General features: G+C 43.6%; 3 protein-coding genes across 7 annotated transcripts in view; all 3 read left to right on the forward strand.

The window, feature by feature from the left end:
* The window catches only part of LOC131692748 (ras-related protein Rap-1b), a 250,214-nt gene that overhangs the window by 166,095 nt on the left and 64,516 nt on the right, over positions 1-19,603 (forward strand). The gene's annotated exons all lie outside the window — the stretch shown is intronic.
* LOC131692745 (membrane-bound alkaline phosphatase-like) lies at positions 6,626-8,402 on the forward strand. The gene is made up of 3 exons (XM_058979979.1): positions 6,626-6,718; positions 6,770-7,935; positions 7,999-8,402. The coding sequence occupies exons 1-3, from the start codon at positions 6,634-6,636 to the stop codon at positions 8,335-8,337; spliced, it is 1,590 nt and encodes a 529-aa protein (XP_058835962.1). The 5' UTR covers positions 6,626-6,633; the 3' UTR covers positions 8,338-8,402.
* On the forward strand, positions 8,558-10,349 carry LOC131692746 (membrane-bound alkaline phosphatase-like). Its single transcript, XM_058979980.1, has 2 exons — positions 8,558-9,879; positions 9,938-10,349. The coding sequence occupies exons 1-2, from the start codon at positions 8,632-8,634 to the stop codon at positions 10,274-10,276; spliced, it is 1,587 nt and encodes a 528-aa protein (XP_058835963.1). The 5' UTR covers positions 8,558-8,631; the 3' UTR covers positions 10,277-10,349.

Consider the following 19,603-nt stretch of genomic DNA (forward strand, 5'->3'; position numbering starts at 1 on the left):
TCATGGTGAATGCAACATCTTTTATTTAAGACTAAGATTGCGAGAATCGTATCAGAAATACATAAGAAACGTGAATTAAATTTAGAAACTACCGATTGTTGTTACGGCAGGATCTTTTGGCGTTAGAAACATGACAGCATGAAGGAACAAGTTACTTTACGCTTGTCCGGACATGCCGCAGACTCAGGCGATTTGCCATTCCTAATGTCAAAAGATCCTGACTCCCACGGTAGCAGACAAAGGGTTAAGTGGCCGGTAAACTCTAAGCTTGCTCATATGACCCTTTCCACGCTTTTCTAAACTTTCTCCCTTCAACTCCTTGCTCTTCCTTGAGTACTATGGCTCTTAATATTGAAAAATATACTTCACCTTCCAGTCCTTTGCTAATTAAATGACAAATTGAATAAATAGGTCGTTAACAAAAAAATGGGGAACAAAAAAATGGTAAAAATAGAACTACCGATTTACAGGTTTATATGCGAATTTTGCATGTGATCGCTTATTTCAATCAGTACATAGGAACTGGAACTCCGATTCCAAATGAATTTAATAGCAATCAATAGAGAAGCTGTAGCTTTCATTTGAGAATAAATTTGAGAAAATCGAGTCAGATATTTCTGAGAAACAGATGTGAATTCAATTGAGGAACTTCCCCTAAGCTTCCAGTTCCGCCGAAGGTGTCCAAAATGGTCAATGTGGGTGTAATTGGGGATCAGCGAGCTAAAGCTGTAAATTCTAGTAACTTAGAACACATTTTATGAAGTTTTGCATCTTTTATTTGACATGCTGATACTGATTTATATGAGAATTTCATGCGTGACCACACTCTTCAACCCGTAACGCCAGAACCGGATGTTGGAATTAAATGAAATTCAGCCTATGGGAACGTTTGTATCTTTCATTGGAGACTAAGTTTGATAAAATCGGTTCGGCCGTCTCCGAGTAACCGATGGTTAACTGTTGTTCACATACACACACAAGGGGCAGCAGGGACAGAAAGGATAGGAGTTCTGAGGCTTAACAACCCTCCCTCCGGACCTATTGCGTCTTGCTACGATGTGATGGGGTTGGGGCAGCATTTGGCTTTGCTAAACCTCTAAAAACGCCATAATTCTGAACGCATATCCGGGGGAGCGAGTTTGAGCCGCTTCTGCTAAGATCCTTAAATTTTAGAAATCAAAGATCTTAGCAATGAAAGTACCTTAGCCCAACCGGAGTGCCGACCGGCAGTATCAGCATCGACAACAACGGACACGGATTACGAATTGAACGGTGGGCGTGCTAAGAAAGGAAGGATGACACCGACTTCAACTGTCGAGTGGACTAACAGCACGGCTGCCTCCGTCCCGTAAACACCCTAGCAGGCCTCCGCGTTCGTTCAAAACTCGTCACCATTTAGTTAGTGGTACTAGGTTCGGATGGACCGTTCCCGATTTTACGGCGTTCCGGCTCTCAACATTACTCCCCAAGAAGGATAGTGTCAACTCTAGCATGACCTCCCTGCTTGCATAGATAACCATGGGATCATAAGAGGAGACAACGTACAACGAATGGAGAGAACGGCGTGGAGTTGGGTGGTTTGGTGAGGTCGCCACCAGCGGATTGAAGAGCGAAACGCGAAGCAGGAGGAGAACGGGAATCTCCGGCTCGTCTGAAGGCGTCAAATGGAGAAGCCGTACTCGTCAAAGCCAATGACGCGACGATGTATGCAGCGCTCCTCAAGAAGGTCAGAGAGGATCCGGAGCTGAGGGATTTGGGGAAAAATGTGATAAGAACCAAGTGTTCCCAAAAAGGTGAGATGCTCTTCGAGTTGAAGGAGGATCCCACGATAAACATCACGATAAACAATGCAGGGGATTATTATCAAATCTATGGGGAAAAGGCAAAATTTAAAGCCTTAAAGCCGGGGATGGTAATTGTGGGCAATTACCCTTGAGATCACGACGAAAGACGAGCTGAGAGGTGCACTGAAGCAGCAGTGCACCCTGGGCGAGGTGCACATGACGACCCAGCTTAAGAAGGGATACGGAGGAACTCAGACAGCGATGATTCGTTTACCAGTAACCGTTGCTGGCAAGGCACTGGAACTAGGGAAAGTTATGGTTGGATGGTCGAGAAGCCTATTGAGACCTGACCCTCAAGTGAATAAACAAGTGGAGAAATGCTTCAAGTGTTTGGACGTTGGACATCTGGCAAGAGACTTGCAAAGGTCCGGGTTGATCCAGGATGAGCGGAAAATGCGGGGAGACGGGCCATCGTGCGAGAGACTGCACGCAAAAGGCCTAAGTGAATGCAAAGCAGCAGACGGAAACGACCATCAGACGGGTGGCCTCCAATGTCCTGCTTACAAAAGGCAGGCGACTGCAGGCCAACGCTAATGGAGATAATCCAGATAAACCTGAGTCACTGTATTGTGGCAGTCTACGACAGAAACGATGTGTGACGTCATTCGGATTGCAGACGCCATGCGAAAACTGGAGCCACACAATAGACGGCCTCCAGTTGAAGGTCTGGACAACGCCAGCCGAACTGTGCCCGGGTAAGCTGAAGATAATCGTCGAAGGTCTTTTCCCGAAACACGATCCAACTACCTGGCCACCTACACAGTACGCGAAAGAAGAAGGAGCAAACACGGACTATCGACAAGCCCCCGGTTCTGATAGAATTCCAAACGTGGTGCTGAAAGCTGCGATCCTGGCTTACCCGGACATGTTCAGGATGGTGATGCAGAAGTGTCTAGATGAAGGCAACTTCCTCGAAATGTGGAAGGTACAGAAGCTGGTGTTACTGCCAAAGCCTGGGAAGTCCTTGGGCGATCCGGTCTTGTATAAAGCCATTTGTCTGATGGATACACTCGGAAAACAAGACAGAATCATCCTTAACAGACTGACGAAATGCACGGAGGGGGAGCGCGGACTGTCCAAGATGCAGGAGCATCGACAGTAGATGCAAATCGGACAGTGCTCGAGAGTGTTGAGAAGGCATCTAAACTGTAGCGAAGGGAAGATCAATACTGCGCTGTGGTCACGATAGATGTGAAGAATGCATAAAACAGCGCCAGCTGGGAAGCCATCGCTGCAGCGCTGTACAGAATGAGGGTTCTCGACTATCTATGACAGATCCTGAAGAGCTACTTACAGAGTAGAGTGCTGCTGTGCGAGACGAACGAAGGGCTGAAGTCAATGCTAGTCGCAGCGGGCATTCCTCAGGGCTCCATTCTCGGTACAATTCATTGGAACATGATGTACGATGGTCTCTTGACACTGCGACTACCCAGGAAAATGAAAATCGCGGTTTTCGCGGACGATGTGTCACTAATGGTGATGGATGAGACACTGTGGTGATGGAGGTGTCGGCGACGGAGACAATAGACGCGATCGAGAGCTGAATGAACGGTGTCAAGCTGTAAAAAACTCACAACAAGACAGAGGTGTTGATCAGCAACTGCAAAGCGGTTCAGCGGAGGCAGATCGACGTCGGAGGGCACGTAATTGCATCGTAGCGAGCATTGAAGCAATTGGGAGTGATAATCGACCAGCTGAGCTTCAACAACCACGTCGATTACACGTGCGAAAAGTTGGCGAAGCCAACGAACGCAACCGAACGCCCTGCTCCACAGGAATCATCGAACTGATCTAGGCACCTGGCTGGTTGGCTCGGTTTCGGGAGAACAGGAGAAGCCTGGGAACTCTTCGTCGGAGTAGGTTAGGTCCATCGTCGGGGACCAGATCGAGTAGTCCGCAAATAAGTCAGAAGCTCAACGAGTAGGTGGTAGTCAATAGCATAAGGAAGCCGAAGAGCTCAGTAAATTAGACAGTCTGAAGTTTGCTGCCCAGAGTGTCCTCGTAGCACTAATTCTCGACCCACAGGTAGCTTTTTTACTGTCATACAGAATTCGCCACGTTGTGTGGATGGACGAAAATTGGTAGTGTGTCTGTAACCCCACTGAAACTAGCTACTAAGTATTTGGATAGTAGTGTGTGCTGTAAAGTAACCTCTCCCCGAAGTAATACCGTAAGGTAGTGCCGGCGAGGAATCACGTTCCGTGCAGGAGTAGTTTTTTTTAGCGAATCGGGTGGCTGCCCAAACCCGTTCCTTGAATTGTTGGTTTTTGTACAATTTTTCTGCTCCGTAAAAAACACACACTCGACGGACACAGAGAACAATGCTTCAAAAAACAGTTTTCAACAGATGTTGTTAAAACACAACCAATCGGCCAATTAATAACTGAAGCGCTTTGTATATCGGAACTAACTTTCTGCACCCACAACGAAATAACAACTATTGGTCTGCTCTCTCCAAACCAAGAACCAGCACAATAAATGCCGATTAAGACGGATTTACAACAGCGACCCGCAATAGTAACAAATAGGAATTTCCGACTTTGAACTTAATAAAAAATATACCGATCAAGACATGGACGAGAACGATAGCGCAAGAGAAGGCAAATGGGCTGACTTCTAAATTGTAGACAACGCAGCTAATGCGTCACTGGCAAGAAAAAGGATCCTAACACGTAGCAGCAAGTTGCATCCACAGGACCCTCCTTTCCGCAGTAACTTTTTGTTGTTTCTTTTATTTTTACATAATGTAAAATCGTGAAAGCTCCACGACTCAGTTATGCTAACGCATTAAGTCGAATCAAATACAACAAAAACAAATATAAAAACCGATATTGAGCCGCTCTGTACAAATCACCGATACTCCCTGTTGCTCTGTACGGCCATGACGTCCAAGGAGACAGATTCAGTGTGTTTGAGGGATACGTAACATTCGGCGGCACGGTGGAAAATCGAGATTGGCCCAGACGCAAGAAGCACGAACTATACCAAATGTACAAACATGTTGACATAGGACGGCTGATTAAACCTAGAAGAACGGAAGACTACAGTCGGTTGGAGTGTAACACGAATATCGGAAGAAAGATCAGCTAATGTGACCATACATACATACAAGCAAACTACAGAGTTGCGGCTGAGAATCGAGTAACCTAGAAATCTGATTCGGAATACTCGAATTGATTGGCCACGATAATGACGAACCTCAAGAGTTAATCTGGCTCCCGGACATCCGGATTCCTAGGGTAATATCCCAATACGATTTGTGATTTCTCAACGAAAACTAGCAATTGTTACATTACAAATCAAGCAAGATGTATGTCAAAATTTTTGGAAGAAATCTCAAACATCTCTCTTATCGTTACAGGACCTTCTGATGATTCGACCTCGAAACGATTACACACGATTCCATGCGAACCTGTACCGGAACGACTGTTTCGTGGTAAAATCATCTAATAGTCTTTTAACGATAAGTTCCAGTCTTCTAAGGAAATTCCGAGGTTTTCGACACCCTTATTGCTAGTATTTTATTGAAATTCACTGGACATAGCGTAGGATATCAGAAGTTCCTGAAACCAGATGAATTCATCTGGTAAAACAATGTGGAATTCCTTTTTCAGATAATCCCTTACCGTGTCAAACATTTTATTCCCCCCAAACACTATGATTGGTGGTGTTCTAAGATGACATATAATTCATTTATTTGGTTTTTGACGTTAGTGCCAATATGTTATTTAAGCTTTTTGGTGGTATCCCACGGGGAAAACTGATTGAAATGGTGAGTGAACCGAAAGCAATTATGCGAATAAAAATCCTCCAGAGGCAGGATCCGAGTCCGCAACCTTCGAGACTTCATCCCAATACACTAGCATATGATTATCGCACTGGCGACAGCGTTCGTACTCTGCATGCAAAGCTCGATCACACACAACCGCAGCTGTACCCCAACACATTTGATCTATTTAATTTCCCCGCTAGATACCATGGCCCGGGTTTTTATTATCGTCAGGTGTCTAATTTCAGTTCATTACCCATCGTACTTTGGTGGGTGACAAAGTTGATGAGCTACAGCTGTCATTTGATACCAGACGGTAAAAAAACCCGAGCCTTGGTATCTAACAGTGAAATTAAATAGATCAAATGTGTTGGGGTGCAGCTGCGGTTGTGTGTGATCTCGCTTTGTATGCAGGGTACGATCGCTGTCGTCAGTGCGATAATCATTTGTTCTTTCTGGGACGTCATCATATCCCAGGGTTAGCATAAGGGTTAGTGTATTGGGATGAAGTCTCAAAGGTTGCAGGTTCGAATCCTACCTCTGGTGAAATTTTTCCGCGTAATTGCTCTCGCTTTACTCACTATTTTCATCAGATTTCTTCGTTGGATACCACCAAAAAGTCTATGCATTTCTCGCTAAAGAAAGAACATTGAAAGTCCATAGTTCAGATATCTGAGAAGGTACTAGGGTTCCCATTCGGACAAATATATTAATATTTGTCAGACCCTCGATTCCAATAGCTTTCATAGCCAGCAACGACAGGAAAATAAACCCAAGTAATAGCGTGACTATCCACAAGCTAGTCACGCCCACACGAGATGATCCCTTATCACATATAGACAGTTACTGGACTATATGGGGGGAAGGTGTGTTTTTTCCCGAGTCACGTTATACTTGCAACTAAATAGCCTATCAGCTGTCGATAATCTCTGCCACCACTTAACTCAAGAAGTTACCTGAAACTTATAAAAAGCTAGTAATACCGGAATTCCGATCAGTGAGAACCAACTGTTGGCAGCAATGATGCTTTCGCTGTCGGTGTCATTCCTGCTAGCGGTGGACGGTATTCTGGTTAGCAGTTCTCCAACAGGATTTCTGCGTCAAGGTAATCCTGTTTACTAATTTTAACTCGGTGTAGTCCACATATTTTTATTAGCTCCGCAGCACGAACCATCCCATCCAAGCTTCCGAGATGAGCAACCTCCAGATCAATTATCCTACCAAATCCAGCAGGAACGCACGATCGATTATTGGCTGGACAGTGCTCGGAACACTATAGACAGAATACAGCAACGGAAGCTAAACAAGAATGTGGCCAAAAATGTAATCCTGTTTTTGGGAGACGGAATGTCCATTTCGACCGTCGCGATGACACGTGTATACATAGGAGGCGAAGAGAAGAAGCTGGCCTTCGAACTGTTTCCTGACATCGGTATGTCGAAAACGTACAGCGTCAACTACCAAGTACCCGATTCAGCCTGTACGGCTACGGCTTACCTAACGGGAGTGAAGGCGAACTACGGGACGATCGGAGTCAACGCGAAGGTTCCCGTGTACGACTGTGAGGCGGAACTGGACAGCAGCAGTCATACACATTCGATCGCTAAATGGGCGATGGATACTGGAAAAGATGCTGGACTGGTGACGACCACCCGGGTGACGCATGCTTCGCCGGCGGGGGTATATGCGCATACTGCCAACAGGGATCGGGAAAATGACAACGAGGTGAAGAAGGATGGATGCGATAAGAGCATCGTTCAGGATATAGCCCATCAGTTGGTGCACGGGGAGACGGGTAAGAGGTTGAAGGTGATTATGGGTGGTGGACGCCGAGAGTTTCTGCATAAAGATTTGGATCCGGAAACTGGTAAGACGGGTAAACGGAAGGACAACCGGAACTTGATAAACGAATGGTTGCTCATGGGGGAGGACGCCGAGAATCGAACGTACGTGTGGAACAAGCAAGATATGTTGAGTGTTGATCCGAACGTTACCGATAGACTGTTGGGTTTGTTCGAACCGGGTCACTGTGAGTACAATTTAAACCGAATTCGGGATAACCTGGAGTTGGAACCGACGCTTGTTGAGATGGTTGACAAAGCAACTGACATTCTAAGCAAAAATGAGAATGGATTCTTTCTGTTCGTCGAAGGCGGACGCATTGATCAGGCTCATCACGATACGTGGGCTAGATTGGCACTGGATGAAACGGTGGAGTTTTCGAAGGCGATCGAACTTGCTCGGCAGAAATTCAGCGAGGAAGATACGTTAATCGTGGTGACATCGGATCATTCACATAGTGTTAGTTTCGCTGGTTTTCCGGTAAGCTGGAACATTTTCTTGTCGCTGAGTAGATTTTAATATTCTCTAGATTTTATTATACAGAGTCGCTCCAACGACATCTTCGGTGCGGCTGGAGTTGCCAATGATCAGCTTCCGTACATGACAATCAGTTATGCGAACGGTTTGGGTTTTTACGACCATATTGATCCAAATATTGGAGGTAGGGTTAATATCAGCACTCTGGACACAACTGGAAACGAATTCCGATTTCCAACGACTCTTCCGGTAGATTCGGAAACACACGGAGGCGAAGATGTGGCAGTGTACGCTTCCGGGCCATGGTCTCATCTGTTCACCGGAAGCTACGAACAGAACACGATCCCTCATATGATGGCTTACGCATTGTGTGTTGGCGATGGGCTCACTGCCTGCTCGCCTTAATGAGCAAAACTATTAGCCGAATTAAAATATTAAATCTCATTTAAGAATAATACATTTATTTTAAACTATTTTTTAAGACTATAATTGCTTTGATACGCAATATCTCGTCTGCTATCCCAGATAAAAATTGCGGTCGTTATCAGAATAACCCGTAATCTTTTCGACGGTTCCTCCCAACTAGGTTCGTCGAAATTCAATCACCATCACTCATCTTATCAGCTGCCACCATTCATAAAAACCAAACGAGCAAACTCCAGGCAGGTTAATTGTTCGTCCATCGTTCGATTGGCAAGCATGAGGCTACTGGTGTTTTGTGCAACGTTTTCGGCTCTGGTCATCGCCTTGCCGTTGGACGAAGGAACCAAACGGTCGCTGTCGGATGATGGCTATCATCCGAGCTTCCCCGAAGATCGTTCCATCAAGCTTGACTCCCGAAATGCTCAGTTGGAGCAAACCATTGATTACTGGAGGCAGGAGGCCCGAAAAACAGTTGACATGCTGGTCAAACGCACGGAAAACAGGAACATCGCAAAAAACGTAATATTTTTCCTCGGCGACGGAATGTCGATCGCAACGGTAGGAATGGCCCGCATTTACGCCGGTGGTGAAGAGAAACAGTTTGCCTTCGATAAGTTCCCCTACACAGGAATGTCGAAAACCTACTGCGTAGATTATCAGGTACCGGACTCAGCCTGTACCTCGACGGCATATTTATCCGGCGTTAAGGGGAATTATGCAACCATAGGCGTTAACGCTCAGGTTCCGAATGAGGACTGCACAGCGGAGCTGGATAGAACCACCCACACACATTCGATAGCTGAGTGGGCCATGGATGCCGGAAAGGACGCAGGTCTGGTCACAACTACTCGGGTGACACATGCTTCTCCGGCCGGAATGTACGCCCATACGGCAAGTCGTGATTGGGAATCTGATTACTGGATTGCCGAAGATGGGTGCGATCCGAATGTGTTGGATGACATAGCGGAACAGTTGGTGCTCGGTGAAACTGGTAAGCGGTTAAAGGTTATTCTTGGCGGTGGCCGTCGAGAATTTTACGGATCAACACACATTGATCCAGAGTACAGTACAGAGAAAGGCTTACGCCTCGATGGTAAGGACTTGGTTCAAACCTGGCTAGATTTCGCTGATGATCGAGAAAATCGCAGCTTTGTATGGAATAAGCAGGATCTTTTCAATGTCAATCCGCAAACAACTGATCGGTTGTTGGGGTTGTTCGAACCAAGCCACTGTGCGTACAATCTGGAGCGAGTCCGAAATAACATGCAAGGTGAACCTACCCTCGCGGAAATGGTTGACAAAGCGACCGATGTTCTCAGCAAGAACGAAAAAGGATTCTTCCTGTTTGTCGAAGGAGGTCGGATCGATTTAGCCCATCACGACAACTGGGGAAAGCTGGCCTTGGACGAAACGGTGGAGTTCGCAAAAGCTGTCAAACTCGCACGGGAAAAGTTCAGCGAAGAAGACACTCTCATTGTGGTGACGGCGGATCACTCGCATAGTCTCAGCTTCAATGGCTATCCGGTAAGAATTGTTCGATTAAGTTCCTTCGGCGGTTATCAAAATTGTTATTATATTTCAGAGCCGCACAGGTAACGTTTTCGGTGTGGCTGGAACCGGATCTGATGGTCTACCGTACATGACCATGAGCTACGCTAACGGACTGGGATTCTACGACCACATCGACACCGAAAATAAGGGACGAATGAACGTCACAGCGATGGACACGTCGCCAGATTTCTTCCGCTTTCCGGCAACCCTACCAGTCAAGTCGGAAACTCACGGTGGAGAAGATGTCACCGTGTATGCCTCCGGACCGTGGGCTCATCTGTTCACGGGAACCTACGAGCAGAACACAATACCCCACATGATGGCTTACGCATCCTGTATTGGCGACGGCCTGAAGGCTTGCCCGACGTGAAATCTTTCGCGCAGTTTGAAAGAGCTTTAATATAGTTAATCAGCGTCAATCTCGATTTGTACCAGTCAGTAAATATGTGTGTGTGTGTGTTTAAGTAATCCATCACTTCTTATTCGATTGACTCCCGTAGACAGTAGCCGGCTATATGATAAGCCTGAATTGATCTGTGTACTCGAAACACATGAAAATGAAGACGCGCGGAGTGGGCAACGTGGGGCTTGCGCTGGTGATTGATTTGAGTGGATTTGTCGACTGCCAAGCGAAGAAATCCTATTATTTACAAAGTATTAACAAAAGCAATTATGAGGATGTCAGTTGAAATAGGTGCAATAAATTTGATATGGTGCAACCTACGGTAGGGAATGTTAAGTGATAACAGCTATTAGTTTCGGTGCTTGACTTTCGATTTGATTTGAACGCGATAACTGGGATTGTTGATTGACGCTACAGTTTTATAACATTTTTGATAATGGTATATAGAGCCGTCTCAAGTGTCATTTCTACAATATGGAATGAAGGTCATTTTTGGGATTCTTTTGCAATTTTTTTGGTTTATTGTGCTAAATTAAGAATAAATTACGGTTAAGACAATCGTCTTACTGATATGAAAACAGAAAATTGTGAACGTTTACAAATGGCTGTCAAAAAAGACAACATTTTCTTATTCTCAATTTTCGATTTTACCGGTTCGTGATTTCGATTGTAGACTATAGAAGTTTACTGTGCAGATGGTTTTAGTCTGGAAGGGAGAAACAGACTCAATAAATGTATATGTCATAGCGAGCCAGAATGAAACTGTCACTTCGAACCATGAAAAAGCGAACATCAAGGAAAAACTCGTTTTAATCCACCTAGCGGTGCAATTGTGCCTTTCTTATTTATCCAATAGCTGGTTATGTTCAATATAATTGTAGAGATATCTGTTGCATTCTTATTGCGCTTGGTACATACACGCTTGGTACGACTGCCACGAACCTGATGAGCAACATGTCGACGATGACACATTTGGAACAAAAAATATAATATTTATGTGGATTAATCAGCATGAATTAAATTTTGTTTTCGCGTTAACATATTTTAGAATGCAGTGTGGAGGGATGTTTGTAAGTCTAAAAAGGTATGTGAGGATGGTCTAGTTGGTGAAAATGGGTTCAGTCATCACCAAATAACCGATAGGGCTTCAATTTTGGAATTTTCCTGAAGCCCGGAACTATCAGAACTGTCAATAGTGGACAATACCCAGCAAATAATTTTGTAGTTATATCGAAAGTTCAACCAAGTTATACACGAAAATATTCAGTACAACTAAGTTGTATACAATGCCCAAATATGATACAAGGACAAAAGTGGAGGCAATATATCTACATTGAGTTAAATTGGGTTGCAATATACGATATAAACTGTACATAAATGCGACTGTAATCGGTACTTCGTTTGATTGCATGTGGCAAGAAACAGACACCTTTTATACACTTTTACGACACAAAACAGTACTATATACGATTATATTATATATTGTTTACTCGAAATGTGTTGTAATCCACTCATCTATTACAACATCTTCCTTGTACTGACGAAATGTACATCGGACAAGACTAGCTACCGGACCAACATGCCTGAAGTTTGTATGGGATTTTTCGACAATTTACATGGAGTTTTCGCATTTTCGCCGCTAGCAAAATGCACTGTATGCATCGTATTATCACTGTAAGTGAAATAAGAAATATATTTTAATTGCCTACAACTTTGCCGAAGACTGCTAGTGAATTTGGCTTTGTTAAAAGAAGGTTTTAAACTTTTAGTGAAGTGATGTCTGGGTCAGTTTTGCATGGGGCCTAGCATTGCATGGTTGTGTATCAGTACTCGATTCGCGCGAACTAAACATTTTTGTGAAAACAGCTAACATTTCATTCGAAATTAGCCCCACCACCATTTGCTTCACGATTCTCGGTGTACAATACTTGGATTAATTTGGTTATTACCGACACACATTTGTGTAGTCGTAATTGTGTCATATTACTACTCCAATAATGATACTTTTTATACATTATATGATGTAGTTTGCACTCATATTCGAGAATCGTAAAGGAGTCATCACAACGCACTAGTTAAGATAAATTTTGTATAATACGTATACATACGGTGATCATTCTACGATAACGATAAAAATTGTACGCTTATACGATTTTTGTTGGTCAACCCTGTACGACACCTGGTTAACTGGGTATATCCAAAGAATGTTTGATTGTACATCAGTGATATAGACCTGCGAATCGAAGTAATTTGGTAACCATTTCAAGAAATTTTTAACATCTGATGTATTACATTTGTACCGGTTTATATTTTTATTTATTATTCAGTTCGTTTATTTGATAGACACAAATTCGTTAGCTTGGCAGTGCCAAATTCTTTTGTTTTTATATTTTGGATATCTTAAAACTAGGAGGTTACAATGTTGAAATATTTTTTTTATAAAAGAGGAAATTTTTTACAACTATCTTAATACTAGACATAGGATTCGATATACAAGAGAGGGGACAAATGAAAATGAAAGTTTGTTATACAAGAGGGGGAGTAATAGTTTTTTACGAAATATCTTACCGTTATCTTTGAACTAACAATATAGTTTCGTATATAAAAGGGGGAACAAGTTTTTATGAGAAACTTCACAGCTATCTTAAAACTAGGGAAAAATTTATTTACAAGATGGAGGACAAAAGTTTTAATGAAGAATAAAAATTACTGCCATCTTAAAACTAGGAATACAGAATGCAAATTTGATTTTTTAATGATGATTTATGCTTGGTTAAGATATTCAGAGGAGGCTCATTTCCAACATCGGTGTAGCAGCAGTTGTATCAAGGACAGGGGAATGAAGACGTAGGGGAACCTGGGGCTATTCGGACCTTCTTAAGCAAATCACCCTTTCAGGTGGATAGAGGTGAGAAAATTTACCGGTCAAAGGTCCTAATTGTTAATTTGAAACCTCAGCTACATTTTGATGCCATAAAAGTTTCATTTTCACCACTCAATGGCAGCGCTAGGCGACGACTTGCAATCCTCTGAGTTTTTTCCATCCTTTTACAATGTAGGGGTAATTCGGACCTCCCTATGTGGCAATTCAGACCGTGATTTTTCTTTAATTTTTTGCAATGAAATTATGTTTACCTATAAAATATTTATAAGAGAGACTCCTTAAGAAGCAAAAAAAATAAATACCTTTACAAAAACTTAATCTGGCATGTCACAGCTGTAGATTGGCGACCCATGTATTTTCTTTGCTGTGGCGTGTGCTATGGTGTGCGCAACCGCAAGCCGCTGAACGGTGGTTGACGGAATAGGGGGTTCGCTCATTTCGTACAAATGTGGTGAGCGTCTCGAAAATATTTGTGTTTTCACCCAAACAAAAATCATTCCATAAAATAGGAGCCTCAAGCTTTCCAAAACACTTACCTTATATTTTTTCACTTTTATTTGTTGCTTTAATCACGGTTTTTCCATTATAATGATTTTTATTTTGAGAAACACGTTGTTTGAGAAACACGTTGTATCTCCTTTCTACAAAAAAAAAGAATCAAATTCAGCTCTCAAAATTAATGTTTCAGAATAGCGGTTCCACGAATATGTACGATAGTCAGAAAGTCTTGCTATTTTCTGAGAAACTGAGGGGGTCTGAATTACCCACACTGTCTTAATAGCCCCGGGTTCCCCTATATTATGGCATGGAAAGAAGAGCAGAACTTGCCACTTTCGGCTAAACGGGAGATCAGCGACACAGTGCCTCAGTCTAGTAGGTCGTCGAGTACCGGGTTGACGAATGATATTCTTCGGATTCGCGGGGAAGTTATCAAACCATTGCAGGGCGATGGCGGTCGCACTTTGGCACTAGTCGGGTCTGTAAGGTAGGACAGGGAGCTTCTAGAAAATTGAAATAAAAGAGAGGGGCTAAATTGGGATGTTTATCGTTTTTATAAAGATGTAAATAAGGGATATATAGGGGAGATTGCGATTTTCCAGCATATCCTGAACTGGAACATTGGGTGATCTACTTCGGGCCCGAATGAAATTCTTTAGTTGAGACCTGGCGTCATAATATCCGGCGCACGCACAAACAACGTGCTCGATGTCGTGATAGCCCCCATCACGCGCGCACTAACTAGTCTCTGCAAGCCCAAAACGCCGCAAATGCGCATCCAACGTGTAGTGGTTAGACATGAGCCGGGACATTACACGAATGAAATCCCGACTCATATCCATCCCCCTGAACCAAGGCTTAGTAGATACCTTCGGGATAATGGAATGTAGCCATCGTTCAAGTTCCCCATTACTCCACCAGGTTTGCCAACTGTTGAGTGTCTTCTGACGACAGATACTGAAAAATTCGTTGAAGCAAATTGGTCTTACGTAGATGTCACCTTCTAATGCGCCCACCTTTGCTAAAGAGTCGGCCTTTTCATTGCGCGATATGCTGCAATGATAGGGGACACCATCAAAGGTAATCTTGTGAGATTTTTTCAGATAACGTAAAAGACTCCTCTTCCTCACAAAATACGGGAATTGCTTTTTAGGCTTCACCGCACGAAGAGCCTCGATAGAGTTGAGGCTGTCCGAAATGTTGAAATAGTGATCTGTGGACAAACTGTCGATGATCCCGAGGGTATACTAAATAGCAGCTAATTCTGCGACGTAAATTGAAGCAGAATCATTGAGCTTGTATGAAGCGGTGATATTATCATTGAAGATACCGAAACCAGTGGACCCATTGAGATTTGAACTGTCAGTGTAGAACATTTTATCACAATCGACTTCTCTGAATTTATTATAGAAATATTGGAGATCTCTTGCGAACGTATATGATCCGGGATTCCACAAATCTCTTCCTTCATGGATGTGTCGAAGAACACAGTAGAATCAGAAGTATCTAGGAAACGGACACGGTTGGGATTGTTCGAAGAAGTATTGATGCTCTGTGCCATGTAGTCGAAGTACAGGGACACAAATCGGGTTTGAGAATTAAGCGCGACGAGCCTCTCGAAGTTTTCAATCACCAACGGGTTCAAAATATCGCTTCGAATGAGCAATCGATATGAGAGTTCCCAAAATCGATTTTTCAGCAGAAGAACGCCCGCCAGCACTTCTAAACTCACCGTGTTTGTCGAGTGAATGCAACCCAAAGCAATACGCAAACAACAATATTGAATTCGCTCTAGTTTGATGAAATGTGTGTTTGCAGCGGAGTGGAAACAGAAACTCCCGTACTTAATCACCGACAATATCGTTGTTTGGTACAGCCTGATCAGGTATCCTAGTTGGGCACCCCACCATGTTCCGGTTATTGTACGGAGAAAGTTGGTCCTTTGTTGGCACTTCTGTTTCAGATACCTAATGTGACATCCTCAGGTTCCTTTAGAGTCGAACCAGACCCCGAGATATTTGAAAATTGAAATCTGAGCAATAGTTTGACCCATTAATTGAAGCTGTAGTTGCGCTGGTTCACGCTTCCTTGAAAATACGACTAGCTCAGTTTTGTCCGTGGAGAACTCGATACCCAGCTGGAGGGCCCAAGCAGACAAATTGTCCAAGGTATCTTGAAATGGTGCTTTGGGTCGTGTAATGGAGACCAGACCGTCATCTGCAAGCTGCCTTAGCGTTTGTCAATGTCATCCACGTAAAAGTTATAGAGAAATGGGCTTAGACATGAACCCTGGGGAAGACCCATGTAGCTAATTCGTGATGTCGATAAATCACCATGCGAAAAATGCATATGTTTTTGAGACAGCAAGTTTATTAAACAGCTGTTTGGAGTCGGTGAAAGACCATGCTGGTGCAGCTTCTCAGAGAGAATTTTTATAGAAATTGAATCAAAAGCCCCCTTTATATCTAGGAAAACTGATGCCATCTGCTCTTTGCCAACATAAGCTATTTGAATTTCTGTTGAGATAATGCAAGGCAATCGTTCGTGCTTTTGCCTTTGCTGAATCTAAATTGTGTATCTGACAGTAAGCCATTTGCTTCAACCCAATTGTCGAGGCGAAACAAAATCATTTTCTCGGACAACCTTCGGATACAAGACAGTATCGCAATCGGTCGATACGAGTTGTGGTCGGAGGCTGGTTTTTGTATGGCGATCACCTTCACTTGCCTCCAGTCATAAGGGACAATATTACCCTCAAGAAACTTATTAAATAAATTCAACAAGCGTCTCTTGGCAGAGTCTGGCAGATTATTTTACAAGTTAAATTTGATTCTGTCTGGCCCTGGGCCTTATTGTTAAATGACAGGAGAGCAAGTGAGAACTCCACCATCGAAAAAGGTGCTTCGTTCGCGCTGTCGTGAGGGGACGCGGCGCAATAGATCTTCTGTGCCGTGGCGGAATCCGGACAAAACTTCTTGGCGAAATCGAATATCCAGCGGTTTAAATATTCTGCACTCTCGTTAGTACTGTTTCGGTTTCGCAAACGCCAGGCCGTGCCCCCACGAGTGCTCATCGTTAGTCCGTCAACGAACCGGCGCCAGTAACTACGTTTCTTGGCTTTCATCAAACTCTTCATACGCGTTTCTAACGTCGCATACTGTCGGCAGGTAGCGGGTAACCCGTCGTCCCGGAAGGTCTTTTACGCGGCAGCCTTCTCCGCGTACACGTATGAGCACTTTTTGTCCCACCACGCGCCGAGTACTGGCTTAGTCTGAGCTTGATTCGCGCTGTCGAGAATCCAGCCAGCAAAAAAGCTGTACTCTTCCTCCGGAGGAAGTTCTTGGGAAGATTCGATGTTGTCGAATATTGTTCCAGCATAGCTCTTCCAATCGATATTTTGTGTGTGGTCATACGAAATATTGATTGATTTCAATGGTCTTGAGCTGTTGGTGATCGAGACTACGATCGGCAGATGGTCGCTACCGTGGGGATTAGGGATTACCTTCCACGCGCAATCTATCTGTAGCGAGGTCGAGCAAAGGTATAAATCTAATGCACTGGTGGGGGAGGGATCCGTGTCATTTCACCCGTGTTTAGAATTGTCATATTGAAGTTGTAGCAAATATTGTGAATTAAAGAAGAACGGTTATCATCATAAAGGCAACCCCATTCCGTACCGTGAGAGTTAAAGTATCCTAAAACTAGTCGTGGTGCAGGCAGGGATTCTATGTCATGAAGCCGGCGGTGCCCAATCGCGGTATTGGGGGAATATATATGGAAGCTATGCAAAGATCTTTGCCTTTGATTGTTACATGACACGCGACAATTTCAATGCCTGGTATCGAGGGAAGGTTAATTCTGTAGAAGGAATGGCACTTTTTGATCCCCAAAAGTACTCCTCCGTAAAGGTATCTCGATCCAAGCGATTAATATTAAAATCTTGGAATTTTGGGTTAATATTGAATAAAATATTGAAAGTTTTCATTATCCAGTCCACTATAGCCGAGAGTTTGATAATTCCAATGCTGTGATTATTCTCGAACTGAAACTAAGGAACACTTGGGATTTTTAATATTCCTGAAAGTACTGGGAACTCCTTCTCTAAGCTTAATCCCCCGTGACCAGGCGCTACTTGCTTCGGTTTGATTGCAACACTTCCAATAGATGTCACTTTCGGAGCCCCGTCAAGGGATACCTTCAGGGCTTTACAAGGAAATTTAGGAGAGTAAATGTTCCGCCTCTTCCTGTAACTTCTAGGCACCCTAGAAGATATGTTCCCTCTTGTGGGTCATCAGCCTCGCCGTCGTCAGGAGGCAAGTGAGCAAAGATGTTTTTTGAAGATGATGGCGTATTTTTCTTTAGCATTTCTGCGAAAGAACGTTTGAATTGTCCCGCAAAAGAACGTTTCAGTTTATCCCCGCGTAGTTTGTGCGCGGGACATGCCGAGATATCATGCAGACTCTTTGCACAGTAAGGACACTTTTCGGCTTTGTGACCCGGCTGGGTGGCTGTGTGACCCGATTGCTTACATTTTGTGCAATTCATGACACGCGGTGCAAACATAAGCACAGGAAGACGAATTTTGTGCAAGAGGATGTAGTTCGGCAAAGCGGTACCAGCGAAGGTCGCCCGATAAGAACTACTACTGAGTGCAAACGCTTGCTCTCAAGTATTTTCACTGGGTGAAGTAAGCGTTGTCTAAAACGGGCAACCCCGTACTGCAGCAGATCCTGGCACGTCAAAGTCTCATCGGTGACGACGCCTTCAGACTGTACCTTTACAGCTGGGATATAAATGTTATAATCCCGCGTAAAGTGCTTACAGCAAGCGATATCGTTTGTCTGCCTTGAGTTGGCTAGCAACATCCTTATCTTGTCCGAGTAGATCTTTGAAATTTCGGTCACAGCCGAGAACCGTTCTGTCAGGTATTTAGAAATCTGAACAAGATTCAGCGATTTAGTCTTGGGCCGAAAAAAGATCACAAATGGACCAGTTGAGAGTTCTGGGTAGTATTTTGGTCGGGGGGAGCTTTAGGAGTTGAACCCGATTCAACATCCATTTGACCATCCGGAGATGGAACTGTCGAAAACGTCAACGCACGGGGTCAGCGCCCGCGCAGACGGAAGAAAGCAATAAATGTGTTACGAAAGATAAAAACAACTTAGCTTTAAACTGGTGTTCAATGACGACCCGATCCAGCTGATACAGCTGGCTATTGTTTAATCCTCACACGCGAACAAAAGACTGAGGACCGAACCGAACTGGCAAGATAACCTTGAACGCGGATTAGTACTAGTACGGTCGGTTGTCACGGTAAAGATGGACACGTCTATCAATAGCAGGACACATGCTGGTGAACTCGGGTGATTCGTAGTTATGCTGCCTAAGCTCGACCCTCATTAGCAGAAGACAAAGATTAAGCCCGTACGATATTAAGCCTGTTCTAATGACCCTGCGACTTCTAGTTTTCCGATCTGTTTACTTCACATCCTTGCTCTCACTTGAGTACTATGGCTCTAATTTTCATAACTTTCCCTACCCAGTAATCTCTAGCTAATTGAATGTCGTTAAAAATGTAAAAAAAAAAGAAAATATGACTAACATAGTCGAAATAAAAAAGGAAAAACGTATCATTATATTTTTATTGAATTTTTCAGTTTGTGAGAAACGCCGACTCACTTTTACTTACATGCGTCAAAAGGTGCTCTTTTATTGGTCTATGGAGGTCACACTAACTCATCGAGGTTTATGAAATAAAAATGAGGTTAGTAATGAAAACCGTTAATATTCATTGTCATTCAAGAACTCTCTGCAATATAAGTCATAAGTTTTACAAGCAATATCAATAATGTCTTCGAAATTTACGGATGCAGTACATACAACTTTAAGGTAGTAGAATAAAGATAATTAAA

Source organism: Topomyia yanbarensis, chromosome 3, assembly GCF_030247195.1.
Source record: "Topomyia yanbarensis strain Yona2022 chromosome 3, ASM3024719v1, whole genome shotgun sequence".
Classification (NCBI taxonomy): domain Eukaryota; kingdom Metazoa; phylum Arthropoda; class Insecta; order Diptera; family Culicidae; genus Topomyia; species Topomyia yanbarensis.